At 39.6% G+C, this 18,201-nt stretch overlaps 2 protein-coding genes across 6 annotated transcripts in view; both read left to right on the plus strand.

The window, feature by feature from the left end:
* DSCC1 (DNA replication and sister chromatid cohesion 1) lies at positions 1-16,385 on the plus strand. 2 transcript variants are annotated; one of them, XM_074316488.1, is made up of 9 exons: positions 1-643; positions 2,659-2,827; positions 5,191-5,325; positions 7,305-7,395; positions 9,250-9,388; positions 9,855-9,907; positions 10,124-10,278; positions 13,108-13,146; positions 15,761-16,385. In XM_074316488.1, exons 1-8 carry the CDS (start codon positions 462-464, stop codon positions 13,144-13,146), a joined length of 963 nt encoding a protein of 320 aa, XP_074172589.1. In that variant the 5' UTR covers positions 1-461; the 3' UTR covers positions 15,761-16,385. The 2 variants fall into 2 exon arrangements, with proteins under 2 accessions (XP_074172589.1, XP_019568854.1); XM_019713295.2 differs by having other exon boundaries at positions 371-643; positions 12,998-13,146; positions 15,761-16,381.
* An 898-nt stretch (positions 16,386-17,283) lies between these two features.
* TAF2 (TATA-box binding protein associated factor 2) overlaps positions 17,284-18,201 on the plus strand; it is a 67,885-nt gene continuing 66,967 nt past the window's right edge. For 3 of the 4 annotated variants that reach the window (XM_019715914.2, XM_019716003.2, XM_019716078.2), the window contains exons 1-2: positions 17,285-17,665; positions 18,111-18,165. In XM_019715914.2, coding sequence (XP_019571473.2) covers positions 17,583-17,665; positions 18,111-18,165 — 138 coding nt within the window. In that variant the 5' untranslated portion in view covers positions 17,285-17,582. Of the gene's footprint in view, positions 17,666-18,110; positions 18,166-18,201 lie in introns of all 4 variants that reach the window. The other variant, XM_019715846.2, reaches the window with a different exon arrangement.

The following is an 18,201-nucleotide window of genomic DNA, read 5'->3' on the forward strand; positions in this document are numbered from 1 at the left end:
GGGGTGTGGTGAAGGGTCCGTGAAATTAAGCATGCAAAGCCCTTATTACAAGGCACGCCAGTGGCAGGAGACTATTTTGATTGCGAGGAAATGGGGTATTGGCGGGAAACAAGGGGGGGCGGGGAGCGGGCAGCGGAAGAAGGGGCTGAAAGTTCCGCGTGGCGCCCCGCCGGGTCGCGGTTCTGCCCAGGCGAGCTCAGGGACAGACCACCCGGGGTAAGTGGGTTTCCTTGCCGCAGCCGCAGCTCAGCCTGGGGGCGACCAGACACCCGCCACGCTCGCGCGCGAAGATTTAGGACCCTCCGGGGACGCGCCCGCGGCGCGCTCCGCCCCGGAAACACGCCGCCAGCCGCCTTGGCGCGCTTTAGAAACTGTCTCTTCTGGGTCTTGTGGCTTTTGCGTGGTCCCGGCAGCGTCCGGACCTCGGTTTTCGCGCTCTCAACCCGGGACTCCGCGCAGCGATGAGAAGGACCCGCGAGGAGGTGGACGCGACGCTGCAGATCGCCAAGCTGAACCCGGCCGAGCTGCTGCCGGCGGTGCATTGCTTGAGCTTTCGCCCCGAGGCCAGCGCCGCGGCCGCCGGCGACTTCTGCCTGCTGGAGCTGGAGCCCGCGCTGTGCCAGCAGCTCGAGGCGGGAAGCAGGTGAGCTGGGGTCGACCGCCTCTCCAGCCTCGGGCCAGCACCTTCTGATTTTCTCTGCGCGAAAACGCAGGATGAAACGGGGCCTGAGAGGTGGATTGAGTTGCCTGGGTGGAGAGGGGGGCGGTGCTCACAGCTGGCTGGTGGCCTGATCCCCAGCGCGCTCGCTGCCTTTTCTCTAGGCTGGGAGAGGAAACCCGCGTTTTCCATGCCTCTGCTAGACCGTCCGGTTAGCTGAACTCGAGGTGATCAATAAATAGGCCTGCTCCAGCTGATCTTAGAGGACTGTCCGCAGAGACAGGTCAGGACATAGAACCTAAGAGACCTTTTGAAGTTTGATTCATATTGATGCCCGGGGGCTGCACAGAACACCTTTGGCCATTCTACGTGAAAATCCAACGGCCATATCTCATGTTTATACAGTTATTCTTGCCCTCTACTTATGTTTATTTTACTCACACGATGTGTAGGACCGTAGGGAATACGTTTAAAGCCGTTTTACAGATTTGGTAATTGTGGAAGGCACGAAAAAACAACAACAACAACAACAACAAAAAAACAGACCTGTTTTGCGTCACTGAATGGGAATCTGAAGCTGTTTCTAATTAGAGGTCAACTACGCATTTGCTGCAAGACCATGGATTAAAAAACACAGTCAAAGGAGAAGTCTAAAGAATCATTTTCTCTTAATTTTGCGGTCCCAACTCCTGGAAATTAGGATTAGGAGTCGTGGTTTGATTCGCTGCTGCACTGCTGGCTCCCCCAACACTTGTGTTTTATTAGGTTGTTTGTTCTCTTATAGGTTCCTTTAAATTGAATCCTTTGGGCTGTATCAGTTTTCACACTTTACCCATCAGTTAACTGGCCAGTCTTCAGATGGTAGCCACAAAGTATCTTTAAGGGAACTGAAGAACTTCATTCATGGGTTTTCATTCCACCTCAGTGGGTGCAGAGTTGAGAAAGGACTTCAGGTGTGAGGACCTTCGCTTTGTCCAGTTATAGTTAATCTAGCTCATATAGTTAATCTGGAAATGTGTGTTAAAAAGTTTTTGTGGGGGGGTGGGCTGGTTCTAAAAATACTTCAGAGCAGGGATAGTACAATGTCCAAATAAACGTTAGGGTAGGTATCGGGAATAGTAAGTGTTATTAGCACCAGAAAGCTAATAAAAACTTTTTAGTCTTGTCACTTAAAATGAAAGCTTAGTTTTAAACAGTATTTACACAGCCTTGTATTTCAGGTTTTGTTTTTTTTATCATTTATTTCAAAAAAGTGAATCGTGTACAGGAGGGTTAAACGCTTTATAGACAAGGAAAATTGCTAGAACCAACTCTTGTCATTTCATCATCTTTGTCTTTGGTCTTTCTTTTTCCTCTTCCTTCTTGTTATTTTTTGTACCTGTGACCCTTTGTCAGAGACTTCGGGTAGACCAGTTTGTAAACATCTTTACATATTTTTCATTCAGCATTGTAGTCTTGTTTTCACAAGTTCCCGATTTCTTTGCAACATAGCTGATGGTTAGGCCAGGATGTGCTCCATTGATTATTAGGGGATTCTCAGAACAAAACAAGAAGGACCACTGCTGGGTGGGAACCAGTACCAGTAGCATGGACGTCATCGGAGAGCTTGTTAGAAATGCAGAAGCCAACGTCCCATCCCAGACCTACTGAATCCCGATCTGCTTTTTCACAAGATTCCCTAAGATGCCTATGCATAAGTTTCAGAAATATTACTTTTGCGTGTTTTAGAAGTGTGACACCGTGACTGAAGTTTTGTCTTGTGCTCTTCCCAGCAGTTTGCGAAGGTGCCATGTGGTGACATTTGGTCTCTTTGACGCCTTACCTGTGTTGAGTTATTTTTCCTTAGTGAGGCCACCTGATGAGAGTAGGGACCAGATACAGCCTCATTAAGGAAAAATTTTACATTCTACCAGCCTAGAGGATGTTGGAGCTGTTTATAATGAAGGTGTCCATTGGCATTTCAATAGACCATGTGGTTTCTTCTCCCATTTTTCCTGCAGCCTTGTGATTCGTGGTGATAAAGATGAGCCGGCTGTACTGTGCAGTAGAGACAAAACATACGACTTGAAGATAGCAGACACTTCAAATATGTTGCTTGTAATTCCTGGTTGTAAAACTCCAGACCAGCTGAAGATGGAAGAAACACACTGTAACCTTACTCACACTGAGGTATACTGTTTTCTGTCTCCTGAGTTATATAAGGATGAGAATGGCAAGACATGTCCTAATCTTGGCTTTAGTTAAAAACTTCAGGTGTGAAATGTATAATCACAGGAAATCTGAAAAATTCCCTAATGAAATTTGAAATTTCTGAGCATTATTTTGTTTGTAGTCCTGTGAAGTTGTCTTTCTTTTCCCAGTTTAAGTTTTGAGTCCCAGACAAGTTGATCATTTTCTGTAACATAGAAAGTTGCTATCAGGTGACTCATTCTAAGAGTTTTATCCATTTTTGGTAAGTTTTTCTGTGGATATGTTTTCAGAAAAGACTCCCTCAAATCATAACTAGTGCGTTAGGTAATATTTATGAATAGAGAAATGAAGAACTTTGAGTTTTTGTGGGAAGTGTATTACCCACCTTTGATGTCTGTTTAGTTCATTACTATCTCTAGCCATGTATTACAAATTCTTAATTTTTGGGGAGACTACTGATGACAGATACCAAACAAGTCTCCATCCTGGCTAGATTGTTACACATATGACAATCAAAGCACAGCCCTTAATTCTGTCAGAATAACTTCAAGCCAAGTACTTTTGTAAAAAAAAAAAAAATTGGAATAGAAATAAAGGAAAATACTGGGATGTCTCAGTGATTTATAGGATGTTGCTAGAACAGAAGAACTTGCAATAAATATTGTATTTTGGTCTTTGTAGGGTCATGTCTTTCACTGTAATTAACTAGAAATATTGGCAGTTCATCCTTTGGTAAAAGAGGTTATTTTCTCATCACTAATTTTGTAGGTGTTTTTGTGAGGGTCCAACAGTATCTATGAATACCTTTGAGCCCTTGCTGTGGGAATTCTGTGTACCGAGACTGAGTAAAACTTAGCAAAGGTCTACTAACCAAAGTTTTAAATTGTGGCTGTACTTCGGGTGCCTAAAAAGGTTAGGTAAGGAATGCACATGAACAAAGCAGGCTGGCCTTGGTAAATGGTGGTGGATGTCCAGTCTTAGGAGTAATAGGGAATGGTGGGGTCCGTGGCAAATGGAACAACACAAGGCCTGAGTAGGCGTTTGACCACTAGTTGGCCTTGTGGGAAAGCAGACTCAGCATTGCCAGGTCTCCTGATTTCTTTTTCCCAAATAAAGCTTGAAATTTCGACTTTGGGGTCAAAAACTCTTAATTTTTCAATGTTGGCCACTAATTTATACTCTATGCTAAACTTACTCCCCTTCTCCTAATCCAAAAGCACACACCAATGTCTATGTGCTGGATACAGCCAGCAGGCTGCCAGTTTGTGAAATCAATCTTTCTGGTTTGGTTCTTCAGCTCCTCTTTTGAAGGCCTTAAATTTAGCAGCGTCCTCATCAGGCTCTGGGCCTTGTTTTGGCAATCAAGCTTTATAATAGTTTGAGAGTGGAAGCATCCGCTGGCCTTCTATTTTCAAATTGGAACGTACCCCAGAGATAATCCAGTTCAGCCTTTTCTCCTTTCATGTGCAACGCTTATTGGGCACCTACTACGTGCAAGGCACTAGGCAAGTTCTGGAGACACAAAGAGGGATAACATATTTATCCATCATTTAGCCACTGTCGGTACTGTGAGTGGTAGACCTCTCACTGTTCCATAAGTCCAGTAAGGAACTATAATAGCTACAATTCTAAATAAAGAGAAGTTCCTGCATTGAATCGAAGTCTCTGTCCCTTAACTTCTGCTTAATTTTGACGTCATGAGCAACAAGGGTACCCCTTCTTGCCTTTAACATCCTTTTGTTATTTGATGACTGTGATAATGTCTCTTCTTTATTTTCTGTTTTTCAGCCTAAAAATACTCATTTTCAGTTGTTTCTGCCTGGTTTGCAGAATTGTCACCATCCTGGTTGGTCATTCTTTTCTGGGCACATTCTAGTTTTCAGACAGTTGAGATATGGAGCTCAGTTATTGGTTCTATGTTGGCAGCACATTTTTTTTTTTTTTTTAATTTTTATTGGGGAATGTTGGGGAACAGTGTGGTTTTCTAGGACCCATTAGCTCCAAGTCAAGTCATAGTTTTCAATCTAGTTGTGGAGGGTGCAGCTCACTGGCCCATGTGGGAATCGAACCGGGACCTTGGTGTTATGAGTACTGTGCTCTGATCAGCTGAGCCAACTGGCCGCCCCGGCAGCATGTTCTTAATTGGGGTTTGAAAAGATGTTTCCTGAAGATCCCCATCTATCTGCTTGAGATGGCTGGATGAGTACCTTCCTAAGAGAACGCAGAAATCCAGTCTCCATTTTCTTGCTTCTTGTAGAGGGCAGGTGGGTTGGTTGAAATTTTGTATGAAATTTTCTTTTAGAACAGCCCCTAAAAGGTTATGATATGTTTTTAATTTCTAGATCTTTGGTTTTTCTAATAATTATTGGGAATTAAGAAGGTGTAGACCTAAATTAAAGAAGCTAAAGAGACTTTTGATGGAGAATACCTACGAAGGACCTGACAGTCAAAAAGAAAAGGATTCAAATTGCTCAAAAGTAAGACTATTATTATCATTTTTAAATTTGGAATTTAAAAAATAGAGCTATGATTAGAGGCACTTACTGGTGACATTCTTACTTTTTAGTTTATATTATGAAAATTTCAACCATACCCCAAAGTGGAAAAACCGCCATATATCCATTACCCAGTTGAACAGTTATTGATATTTTGTCAATCTTGTTTTCTTCTGTCCCCTGCTTCCTCCCACCTTGTTTTTTTGTTTTGTTTTGTTTTTTGGTTTGTTTGTTTGTTTTTGTTTTTCTAGAGCATAATAAACCAAATCCTGGATATCATGCTGATGGTTACATAATTGAAAGGTCATGTTCCTAACTATGCAACAATAGTTTTTTACAGGTTAAATTAATTTTATTTAATGAAAAATTATAATTAGGAACTTGAGAAAATGAATGATGATAAGTATTGGATTTTCTGTATTACATAAATACATTGTGGAGAGTATTCTTACTTTAATATCAGGATTGACTAATTCCTGGAAGTATGAAAAAAAGTTTATAAACCAAATTTTAAAAAGTGGTACATTTTTAATGTAATTCAATTCAAAATTATAGAACTCTACTGGTATCCTGAAGACCATACGCATATTTGTATCAGAAGTTCTCTTTTTCTCCGTTGACTGATTGATTTCTTTTTTGTAACAGCTTTATTTCAATATAATTCATATAACAAACAATTCACTCATTTTAAAGTGTTTAATTCAACAGTTTTTAGTATATTCGCAGAATTGTGCAATCATCACCATATAGAAGTTTAGAACATTTTCATCACCTCCCAAAGAAACCATGTGCTCCTACGTTTCCCTCCTTCCCTCTACAACCTTAGCCCTAGGCAACCATAATCTACTGTCTTTCTCTGTTGATTTCTGGGCATTTCAAATGATAGAATCATATGATATGTGGTCTTCTTGGACTGGCTTCTTCTTTGACTTAGCACGTGTTTTCTAGCTTCATTCATGCTGCAGCATGTATCAGCAGTTCATTTTTTAAATTGCTGAATAATACCCTATTTTTAAATATACCCCATTTTATTCACTCATTCATCAGCACATGGACATTTGAATAGTTTCTACTTTTTGATTATTATGAATAACACTGCTGTGAACATTTATGTACAAGTTTCTAGTGGACTTATATTTTCATTTTTCTTGGGTATTTAGCTAAGAGTAGATTTGATGTGGTAACTGTATAACTTTTCGAGGAACTCCTTTGTCTAATTTTTAATTGGGTTATTTGTCTTTTTATTACTGAGTTGTGAGAGAGTTCTTTATGTAGTCCAAATACAAGTTCCTTATCAGATATGTGATATGCAAATATTTTCTCCCATTCTCTGGGTTGTCTCTTCACTTTCTTGATTTTTTAAAAAAATTATAAATGTGCATAACATAAAATTTACTGTTTTAACCATATGTGTATAGTTCTGTGGCATTAAGTATATTTACATTGTTCTGCAACCACTACCACCATCCACCTACAGAAAATTTTCATCTTCCCAAGCTGAAACTGTACCCGTTAAACACTTAACTCCCCAGTCTCTCCTGCCTGCAGCCTCTGGCAACCACTATACTACTTTTTGTCTCTGTGTATCTGACTATAAATATCCCATATAATTGGACTCATGTAATATTTGTCCCTTTGTGTTGATGATGTTTTGAACTACAAAAGTTTTTCAATTTGATGAATTCCAACTTATCTGTTTTTCTTTTGTTGTTTGTGTTTTGGTGTCCTATCTAAGAAATGATTGCTAAATCCAGCATCATGAAGATTTACTCCATGTTTTTATCTAAGATATACTCTGACTTCATGTAGTAATCATTATACATAAACAAAAGAAATTGAGCTAGTGTATAAATATTGCCTTAATCTGTGCTATGTATTTATTCCCTCAAACTCAATTAAGTCTTAAAAAATACTCTTCAAAGGCCTTAAAATGTTTTGTTTTGTTTTTTTCTTTGTTTTAGTATACAACTGAAGATTTGCTTGATCAAATTCAGGCAAGTGAGGAAGAAATAATGGCCCAATTACAAGTTCTAAATGCCTGTGAGATTGGAGGTAGCATTACTATTGTTATTAATGATGATAGAATTGGACATCATATGAGAGAGAGAAGATTTTGGACAGCTTCACCCTATTGCATGTTATTTGTTTAATCTTTTGGGCTCAAGGTTGATGATATTTGTATTTTTGGGTGTGGGATGGAGACTACATATGATCGTCTTTACATGAGGAGGTCTGGGTGTAGCCATTGACTTGAACCCCTCCTTACAGGTCTTTTTCTTTGGGTTAAGTGGTAATGGAAGAACCATGTTAGACTGAGAAAGGTCTTAGGTATCAGGTAGTCTAATGCCTTTATTATTTTTAAGAGGTGAAGAAACTAGGCCTAGAAAGGGAAACCCATTTGTCCAGGGCTACATGTTGAGTTAGTGATAGGATAAGGCTTAGAACCCAGGTTGACTTGAACTCTTGGTTCAGAATTAACTTAATGAACTCATTTTATTGCCAAATTGCTTGGAAGATGGGACTATGTTTCTTCTTGTGATAACTCTTACCACATTTTTGAATATGTGTTAAGTAGTTAGTATAATATACCTATGTAAAAGATCCAGTAGTGTGTGTTGGTTTCAGGTTGATAGACAAGCCTGGTAGTACCTTCTTGAGTGTTTTGACTGGTTTCTGGTCTGGAGTTGGAGCTTTTTTCCAGCATCTGGGCCTGCAGTAATACTTGAGTAGATGTTTATGTGCATTTTTCAGCCCTTTTAAGCTCGCCCAGAGAAGCAGCTTAACTCTGTACCCATGTGTTAGGAAGGACGAAATTGGCATGGGTTGGTAGATGCACTGTTCAATTTACTCACAATCTGCCAAGCCAGATTAGCTTTCCCGAGACCTTCACTCTCAAATATGGCAAATTATGCTGAATAAAGCAATTGCACATGACTTTAGAACTAACAGGAAGCACTTAGCTCTTTGTGGTGGTTTCTTGAGACACATTTGGTCCTAAGAATAGGAAATAAAGGTTTTAATTATGGATACCTGCTGCTAATTGCTGTGGTATATGGGTTCTGTAAATGTTAAGGTTAAGAAACCAACAACAGTGGATTTTAATGTAGCCCTGTGCATTATTCACTTACTACTTGGGGATAGATAACATTTTGGTGATGTTGGGAGGGAGGGGTGCATAGATCATTCCTAGCTTTATTTCTGTTTTATATTACACATTGCATTTTTATTTTTGCCTTTATTTTTTCCACATAAGGATATCAACATTCTCCCTTGGAAATGGTGGATGCATACGTGATTTGTTTCTCCAGGGGTGGTGGGTGTGCCTTCGATTATAAGATGGCATTTCATAATCTTTCCTGAAATAGGGAAAGATATCTTGATGCCCAGCCTTTATTTTGCCCCTGGTCTACATCATACCTCTGAATCTTTTGTCTCTTAAATGAACTAGACTTCTTTTTGAGCATGAGAACACCTCTGCAAGATAGCCGAGATGAGAATGATAGCCATGGCAGTACCCCACAACAGAGGGGACTGTGAAATATCAAACCTATGACCTTCATCTCATTTGTAGGACATTCCAATGAAATGACTGTACCAGCTACAGGATTCTATATTTCCATTGAGAACAACAAGATTATTGTGAGATAATTGAGTATTAAAGCACTTGAAAAAAGTCAGTGTTAATCATATGTAAAGTACTCTTTAAAAACTATTTCATCTCCCTCGAGAAATAATTGTAATGACTGGGAGAAAAGCATAAAAAGAAGCATTGCTGGTGAAGAAAGCTAAGACTTTTAGTGTCTCCTTTTTTGCAGTGGGCAAGAGCATGCAGCTACTTTATTAATTTATTAGTCAATTGATTTGCTTAGTATGTTCTCTGATAAATATAACTTTTGGAATTTGTAGGTTATTGGAGGATTCTTGAATTTGATTATGAGATGAAACTTCTGACTCATGTAACTCAGCTTGTGGATTCTGAATCTTGGTCTTTTAGTAAAGTTCCTTTGAGTATAAGCCTTCAGGAACTTGGACCATTAGAGCCAGAGTAAGTATTTTAATCACTGTCCCTCCAGATTTCCTTAAAGGGAAGAAAATTATTTTCAAGGGTGGAATTAAACCCAGGGCATAGACTACTTCTATTTTGGTATAGAAATTTAAAAACTGTACAATCAAGAAGGACTTGGGAATTTTGGTCACTGGGATGAATAAATGTGCATCACGTTCTTTTTTTTTTTCGTAAAAATATAAAATAATTATGTTTAAGCTATTTTGTAATAATGTGTGCTCAAATGATTCATGCATGCTCACATAATTCATGTAAAAATACTTAGCATATTTTAGTTAGTATGTTTCAGTTAGTTAGTTCCTAATGTAAAGTTTTACTTGGCAACTGAAATCGCATACTATTTCAAATCTCAAGTTTATATCTTAGTTTCTAGTTAGCAGTGGTATTTAAAATATAATGCATAAAAATGTGATAACTTTTCAAATGAGTGTTTTAAATTTTTCAGGGAGATGATCGAACACTGTCTTAAATGTTATGGAAGGAAATATATAGAAGAAGGTACGACTTGGAATGTATTTTAATGGGTATTTTAACTCATGCATGTTAAAATTGGTATGTCTTTTTGAGGTGTGTTCATGTTAAAAATAACTGCATGGGTTTGTGGGAGATGAATTGTGTATAATTCCTTCTGTGAACTGCATGGAAGAAAAGAAAACAGTAGTAGTGTATTTAATTGTAAGAAGAAAATAGGAAACTATGATACCTCTTCCTTAGGTGAAGTTTATTTTGAATTGAGTGCTGATAAAATATGCAGAGCAACAGCACAAATGCTACTTCAAAATGCAGTGAAATTCAATCTTGCTGAGTTTCAAGAAGTGTGGCAGCAGAGTGTTCCTGAAGGAATGATAACGAGGCTTGACCAGCTTAAGGTAAGATAGCCATAGTGACTGGTACCGTGACCCAACAAGGTAACGTAAATTACTAGGTGAAATGAAACTTGTATTGGAACTCAATTTGGAGCCAGTATTTATTTTCCTAGGCACCCATTAGGAGTGCACCAAACACTTAATCCAGCACAAAATCTGTAAAAAAATGAACGAAAAAAACCCCAACATTTTATGGAAGTATAATTTACATATCACACCTTTTGAAAAAAGGAATTTAGGTAAATTTAGTGAGTTCCACACCCATCACCACAATCCAGTTTTAGAACATTTTTATCACCTCCTTGAGGTCCCTCAGACCCATTTACAATTAATCCCAGTTCCAGTCTGGTGTATCTATTTGGATTTGACTTCTCTCTATTTCTACCAGCACCGTCTTAGCCCAAAGTATCAGTTTCGTGGCTCTAAATACCAATAACGTCCCTAAACAGGCCTTCCATACTTTTAATTTTGCCCACTTCCAGTCCGTTCTCTGTGTTGCTACTAGAATTGCCTTTTAAAAATGCCAGTCAAATTAGATGAACATCTTGCTTAAATCACTTTAATGGTTGCCCATTGCATTTAAGATATGAAATCCAGAATTCGTATCTTGGCCTACAAGGCCCTTCGTAATCCCCCATGTAGTTTCATCTCTTGCTACTTTCTCTCCTGCTCTCTGCATACCAGCCTTCTTTTAGGTTTTCAAGACCATCCAGTTATCTCCTACCTTAGGACCTTCACACAAGCCTTTTTGTTGTAGAATGATCTTCTCCCTAATTTCACCTGGCTACCTCCTACTCATGTTTGAGTCACTTTATCTAGGAGGCTCTCCACTCTAAAAAAAAGTGCCCTCTGTTTTACTTTTCCATAGCACCCTATATTTTTCCTTCATGGCGCTTATCACGTACTGTTTCCCTGAAAATAAGACCTACCCCCAAAATAAGCCCCAGTTAAGATCGTCAGCCAGACAGACACATTTAGTACGTTATGACGATGTTCCAGAAATACATGACTGTATTTGAATAAATGTAGATTGTTGTACCCAAAAAAATAAGACATCCCCTGAAAATACGCCCTTATGCGTTTTTTTGAAGCAAAAATTAATATAAGACCTGGTCTTATTTTCGGGGAAATACAGTATAAGACCTGGTGTTATTTTCGGGAAAACATTGTAGCTTTGTAAAAATGTTTAATTATGTGGTTCCCCACTCTCTACTTTGATATAATTTTGTTCACTGTTGCTTGCCGATATATAGCATACTGCCTGGCATGTAGGGTATGCTCAGTAAGATAAGTATTGGTAAATAAGTGAAAGGATTTGCTTAGTATATAGTCCTTTTATGATTAGGCACCATGCGAGATGTTGTGGAGAAAACATCACACAAGGTACCTCAACATCATCAGCCTGGGGACTAGCAATGGAAGGGGGAATGCCCATTACACGTATAAATCTCTCCTTACAATGTAGAGCGATCTGTGCCATGGGAAAGGCATACACAAGCTGTTACAGAAACAAAGAATTGGGACTTGTCTATCTGACTGGTCAATCAGGATGATTTTCGGAAGGAATGGATGTTTTAGCTGTCAAGTTTGAACTATCACTCTAGATGGAAGGGCACAGATGGGAGAGCGTGTTCCAAAGCATAGAGGGATAAAAATTGGGGCACTGTTTGGGATGAGTGACTGGAGTGAAGGGTGCCGGTGAGCTCGTGAGGGCACGGGACTGTGCTAAGGAATTTCAACTCTGTAGAAAACTCTTTGGGGTCATTCATTAACATCACTTAGAATCTAGAGCTACCTGGTGAGTTTTGCCTTTTGGAAAGAACCTATGACAGTAATGAGGATGGATGGATGGATGGATGGATGGATGGATGGATGGATGGATGCATGGATGGAAGGATGGATGCATGGACGGTAGACTAGATGATGAAAAAGAACTGTTCAGGCTCTCAACACTTAAATACTCCTAACTAAGAGAGTACTGGCCAAAGAAATAGGTGATAGAGAATAGGGAGAAATGTTGAGGTTTTAAAACCTATAGGATGTAGTGACCACTTAGGTGTGGAGATTGAATAATGGAATTAAGGGTGACACCGAGCTTTCTTGGTTTCCTAGGACAGTGGGACTAGTGCAGGTTTGGATGACAAACACAATGAGTTCACTTATAGGTTTGCATGTAGAGAGCAGGTGCTCAGAAGAGAGATTTTAGTTGCAGGTACAAATATTACAATCACTAGCAAGTAAATGGTGGTGGAAATCACAGGTTTAGCAGAACAGTTGACAGTGAGACAAGTAGAAAGGTCAGGATAGAGGCCCAGGGAACTGCCACATCAAGTTAGGGGGAAAATAATGAGACGTTGATGTCAGAGATAGAGATTCACAGACCGAGGTGTAATCAACATTACACGGAAAACAGGGCTAATGAGATGAATCCAAGAAAAGGGCCCACTGGATGTGACAATGATGGGTTATTGTGACTGAACTAGAGCTGTCTAGATAAATTGTATGCTAGAAGTCAGACTGCAGAAGGGAAAAGGAAAATTCGCTGTCTAAAGGAGATTTTTTTTGTAATGAAAAGGCCATTGTAAGTCTCTGGGTAGTTTATGTAAGTTTCGGGTAACTGACATTTTTAATGCCTTGGGCTAGGCTAAAGTTAAAAGAATGAGTTATATTTAAACATTAGACCATTACATTAATGTCCCTTTTTCTTCTTATTTCTTAATAGGGTTTAGCCTTGGTGGATAGACACTCGAGACCAGAAATCATATTTTTGCTAAAAGTAGATGATTTACCTGAGGATAATCAGGAACGTTTTAATAGTCTATTTTCTCTAAGGGAGAAGTGGACAGAAGAAGACATTGCTCCATATATTAAGTAAGTAAATTATTAAAACTGGACTTTGAGTTTGTATTTTTTTTTAAATAAAGAGTGGCATAGGGTTTTATATTTATTATTAGAACACAAAAAGAATTTTTTTGAGTATTCCCAGAGGACACTGCTTCCTTCAAAACTTTCTCAAGTGGTGGCTGTCTTCTCTATCATTCTCCACAACTACTTATCCTGGAGGTTGGGTATGTGTTATATTCCTTCCTTACTACAGCTTCTGAAAACCACTTCTCTGCTCTCCTCCCTGCAAAATTGCAACGCTTAGAAGGATGTCAGATGATACCCCCCTATGATTCTAATGCAAGCACCCCTCTCTTGATTGCCTCCTATCTTTTCTGCTGCCTTGCTTGAACAGTGTGGTGAAAGCCAGATTGCAGAAGAACAGGGGAGCCCTGAAGCCACTGCTTACAGGACCCCAAATCCACTAACACTACCACCGCTTCACCGTGTCTCACTTGTCTAGTCCACTCTCTTCTCTACCCAGATTGGATTCCCTGGTCAGTCTCTCTAGCTTTTACTGCACATGCTACTCCTTTGGCCCCCCGTCCCTGTCTGATCATACCTCCTAGGCACAAATCTACAAAGATGAAACCCAACTTTCTGCTTGCTTTGTGCCTTCACATGGGCAGCTTAAATTTCCTGGGGGAAATATACACAGTGGAGCTTTCCAGGTTCACTTAAGAACTTAAGTGGTACTGAGCCCCTGGCAAGGCGTCATTTCCTCATGAACTTTTCTACGCTTGGAGCTCACTTTACACTGTACATCTTCTTTTCTCTTTTCATACCATCAATACCTGGTTTTCTCTTCACCCTCAGCTTATAACCTTGTGTTTTGAGAAAATAGAAACAGACAAGGCAATGCAAGAACTGTTTGGTGTCTTTCCCACTGCCAAATCTGCCAGCCTCCTTGTGTCAGCACCCATTTGCTTTGCAGTCCCTCCTATATAATGTATGAACCATCCCTGCTTCTAAGGACAAATCTCTTCTGGCCTCGTAAAGACTTGTATTCTCTAGTTACCCCTCTCCCCTCGCCTCTCCCTATCTGCTGAATTATTTCCAGCAACATACGATCTTCTGTAGTATTATTCATCTTAAAAAACAACAACAATCACAGCCTACTGGACCCCATGTCCTCTGTTCTCCTTCACAAGAAAATTCCTTTTAAAAGTTTGTGTGCTCACTTTCTGCTTCTTTATAGCCCATTCTTTCCTTAACCCAATGACATCTTACCCCAGTGCCATCCATCGTTCAACATTCAGTGGCCAATCGTCTGTCCTTGTTCACTTGGCCTCTTAGCACAATGTGACACACTGGACCACTTCTTATTTGAAATATACCGGTTTTCTCCCTCTCTGCCAAGGCAGTTCCTTTTCTGTCTCTTGCTGATGTCTCCCTGTTCTTCCAAATCTTTAAATGTTAGAGTGCTCTAGGACACTATTCTTGGCCAGCTCTTCTGTTTATATTTTTTCCCCTGATGCCCTCATCTAGGCCTGGATTTCAATTTAGTGTCTTCCTAATTTTATCTTCATACTTGACCTTTTCCCTGAGCTCCAGATTTTTAGATCAAACTGCCTAATTAACGTTTACACTTGGATATCTACTAGGAATTGCACACCTAACATGCTTATAACAGAACTGTCGATACCCCCTTGTCCTAACCCAATCTTTCTCATCTCTCTTAACAGCACTACCATTAATCCATTTACTCAAACAAAAAATCTAGGAATCACCCTTGTCTGTTTCTTCTTTCGCCCCCTGGTTCAAACCATGAGCAAATCCTGATGGCTCATGTTGTACCTGACTCTGAATTGGTCTCCCTGCTTCTATTTTGCCCCCTTACCCTCTCCTCCTTTTACAACTTTTTATTTTGGAAAATTTTAAACACTCAGAGAGACAATATAATGTAATGAACCCTTCATGAACTCACCACCCGGCTTCCATAATCACCAACTCCTTGCTTCCATTATTTAAAACTTAGATCATATTAAACTTCACTAATTAAAACCCTCCTAGGCCGGCCTTCCCATTATGCTTAGAATTAAATCACCACACCTTGCCATGTTTTTCAAAGCCCCTACATGATCTAGCCTTGCCTCCTTTCTCTAGTTCATGTCCTCCCATTCTTCTTTTCCCTAATTGTGTTCCAGTCATAGTCTTCTCTTTAGGGGACCGAAGAGGAAGCTGAAGTTCAGGGAGATAGGTAACCTAGACAAGCTCACACAGGTAGTGTGGCATCCAGGTTCTCTGGGTCTAGACCCCACTGTATCATATTGCTTGCATTTCTAATTTGGAGGCTATGTGATGAAATGGAGAAAACATGAGAGGTAGCTACAAAATATGAGCCTTGGTTTCCTCATATCTAATATGGGGTTAAATAATGCCTTATACTCTTATTGTGAAGGTTGAAGATACATGTAATATATATAGTTCAATTAAGGCTTACTAACTACTCCCACACTGTCTTGCCCACAAACACACGCCCTTATGCTTTTTGGAAAGATGGACTTAGAGAAGAGAGATATAAATAATTAATACTGTTAATATTAAGTGATGTTCCCTAAAATATTCATGCTATTCATTTCTTGTTTTATTGTTCCCACAGAGATTTGTGTGGAGAGAAGCAAACCACAGGTGCATTACTCACTAAATATGCTCGATCTTCAATGCAAAATGGTGTTAAAGTTTATAACTCAAGAAGACCCATTTCTTAAAAGAACAACAGCTTTTCCTTTGGGACTAAAGTTGTTATATAAAGTTGCTGGTTATAAGTAGAAGATTCTTTTCTGTATTTGTATCCCAGATTTTTAAAAACCTAGGGCTTTGAGTCACTTTTTTCCTCATCTTAAGTATTTTGAAACCACTGCTCTTCTTTTTTCGTAAATGTAATAGGATATTTCTATATCTTTCAAGTTATATTTGTATTATGTACATGGTGTATACAATGTAAACAAGGACAAAAGAAAGTATGTTTATATTTAGTTCTTATGTTTAGTATATCTCTAGTCCATACGATTTTATTTATATAAAAAGAATTTGCTTTTTTTGTATTTATCATTACATTTCTTTAATCAGGATTTGACACTCTAATCATTAATAAATTTAAAAGTTTTCAGAGAACTAGTGATTGTTTCCTAGAAGATAATTATTTATTGACTTAAATGTCATTTCTCAAGTAAGTGGGTTCCCCTTCAGTTTTCAACCTCCCATTAAAACAGGAAGTCATAAGATGCTGTCACTTATCTATATTAGTTCTTCGCATTGATGCAATTAGCTTGATAATTACTCCTCTGTTTTCCTGGCTGGTATAGACACACTTTGGGATGAAATGGATTCAATCCTTAATCCTATGTGAAGGACACTAATAGTGCGGTTTATAACCTTCTAATGGAGAATACTGATACAGGTCATACTCACTAGAAAGCTATATACAAGTAATTTCTAGTTGGTTTTGGAATGCTTGATGACGTTTTTATAGCTTTATTTTCTTAATTGGTTTTCATTTAGACCAAAGGTCAAATTAATTTTAATTTAGCTAATGAATTTGTCACCAGGACAGTTGGAGAGGGTAGGCCAGAGTTAAATCTGATCTAAGGTTAAAAAGCAATGTTAATGGATAATCCACAATTAATTAACCAAGATATAACTTATTAAAATTTACAGTTTTATTTTCATAAACATGGAATGCAGCTATGATGGCTTCAAGGTATTTGTCCTTTCAAAACATTTTTGGGGATTATGTGGATTATTTTTTTTAAATAAACACTGAGGCAGCAGTGTCCAGTGAGTACTCTGGAGTTTAAGTTAGACTACCTGGTGTCTAATCAAATGTTTTACAGCTGAAATCACTGGGACCCAGTGAGTTTAGGGTGTCTGTTCACACAGCAAATCAAAGGTCACTAGCCCCCAGCTCTGGGCTCTTCGCAAACCTTGTTCCCATAGTTGTCCATGTGTTTGCGCTAGACCTTTATTCTAAAATTGAAAGGTCCCCTCCTTTCCTTCCTGCCCTCCTGCACTTTCCTAAACGTTAACTACTCTCATCCTCTACATGTGCTTGGAAAGGCAACAGGAAAATCCCCCACAGTCGCTCAAGCCCCGCCCCCGACGAAACTTCCGGTCCCTCCGTCCTACTTCCGCAGACGCTGGAGGTCATAGGTGACAGGCAAGATGTCGGCCGACGGTCGCTTTGAGCGGCGTTTGAGAGGAGCATCTTGGTGACAGGCGCTCGGCTAAGGCAGTTGGAGGGAGCCGAGTCGGGACAGCGTGTTTGAGGCGGCGGATCGGGCAGGGCCGGGCGTGGGCGCCGAAGGAGGCCCGGCCGTGGGACGTGACTGAGCGTGAGGGGCAGTGGGGAGTGTGCGGTGCCGGAGCCCCGTAACGCCCGCAGCCTCCGGGAACCGGGGAACCAGGCTCCGCGGGGTCGCTTCATGACGCCCACTGGTTTAGAGCCGGCCAGGATGAACAGGAAGAAAGGAGACAAGGGCTTTGAAAGCCCGAGGCCGTATAAATTATAAGTATTTTTTTCATCTCCCTTTCCTCTTCTGGGTTTTGTTTTCCTTAATTATATTTTGTGATTGCTTGAAACTGACTCGGGGGGCCTGGGAAACTTAGTGGGAAACGAGAACCCACTCACCATCATGGAAATGGTGTTTGTAGGAGGAAAATGCTTTGAATGACAGTGTGTTTCGACAGACTGAATGTCCCTTGCAGGTTAATAAACCGTTTTCTTAAAAGTACTAAACTGTATTTGTCCAAAGAAATTTATTTTTGTGGCTGTTGTTAAATTGAAAACAGGCAAGTTAACCCAATTTGCAGGGTTTTAAAATTAGACAGCAAGGGTGATTTTGAGCTGCTTAGGACATAGTCGTTGCTTATACGTGGATATAATTATGCTTCATTTAATAATAGAATTATTTTCTTTTCTTTATTTTATTTTTATATTTTTTTTAATATACAACCCATCAGGTCGTCTGCATCAACAACATAAACTTCCAGAGGAAATCTGTTGTGGTAAGTCTAATCTCAAGAACTATAAGCAGTAACAAG

This window comes from Rhinolophus sinicus, linkage group LG12 (assembly GCF_036562045.2).
Source record: "Rhinolophus sinicus isolate RSC01 linkage group LG12, ASM3656204v1, whole genome shotgun sequence".
Classification (NCBI taxonomy): domain Eukaryota; kingdom Metazoa; phylum Chordata; class Mammalia; order Chiroptera; family Rhinolophidae; genus Rhinolophus; species Rhinolophus sinicus.

Coding starts and splice junctions, on each gene's coding strand:
- DSCC1 (XM_019713295.2), top strand. CDS start 462: ATGAGAAGGACCCGCGAGGAGGTGGACGCGACGCTGCAGATCGCCAAG. Junction 7,396..9,249: donor AAATGCCTGTGAGATTGGAG/GTAGCATTACTA, acceptor TGGAATTTGTAG/GTTATTGGAGGATTCTTGAA. Junction 10,279..12,997: donor CGAGGCTTGACCAGCTTAAG/GTAAGATAGCCA, acceptor ATTTCTTAATAG/GGTTTAGCCTTGGTGGATAG.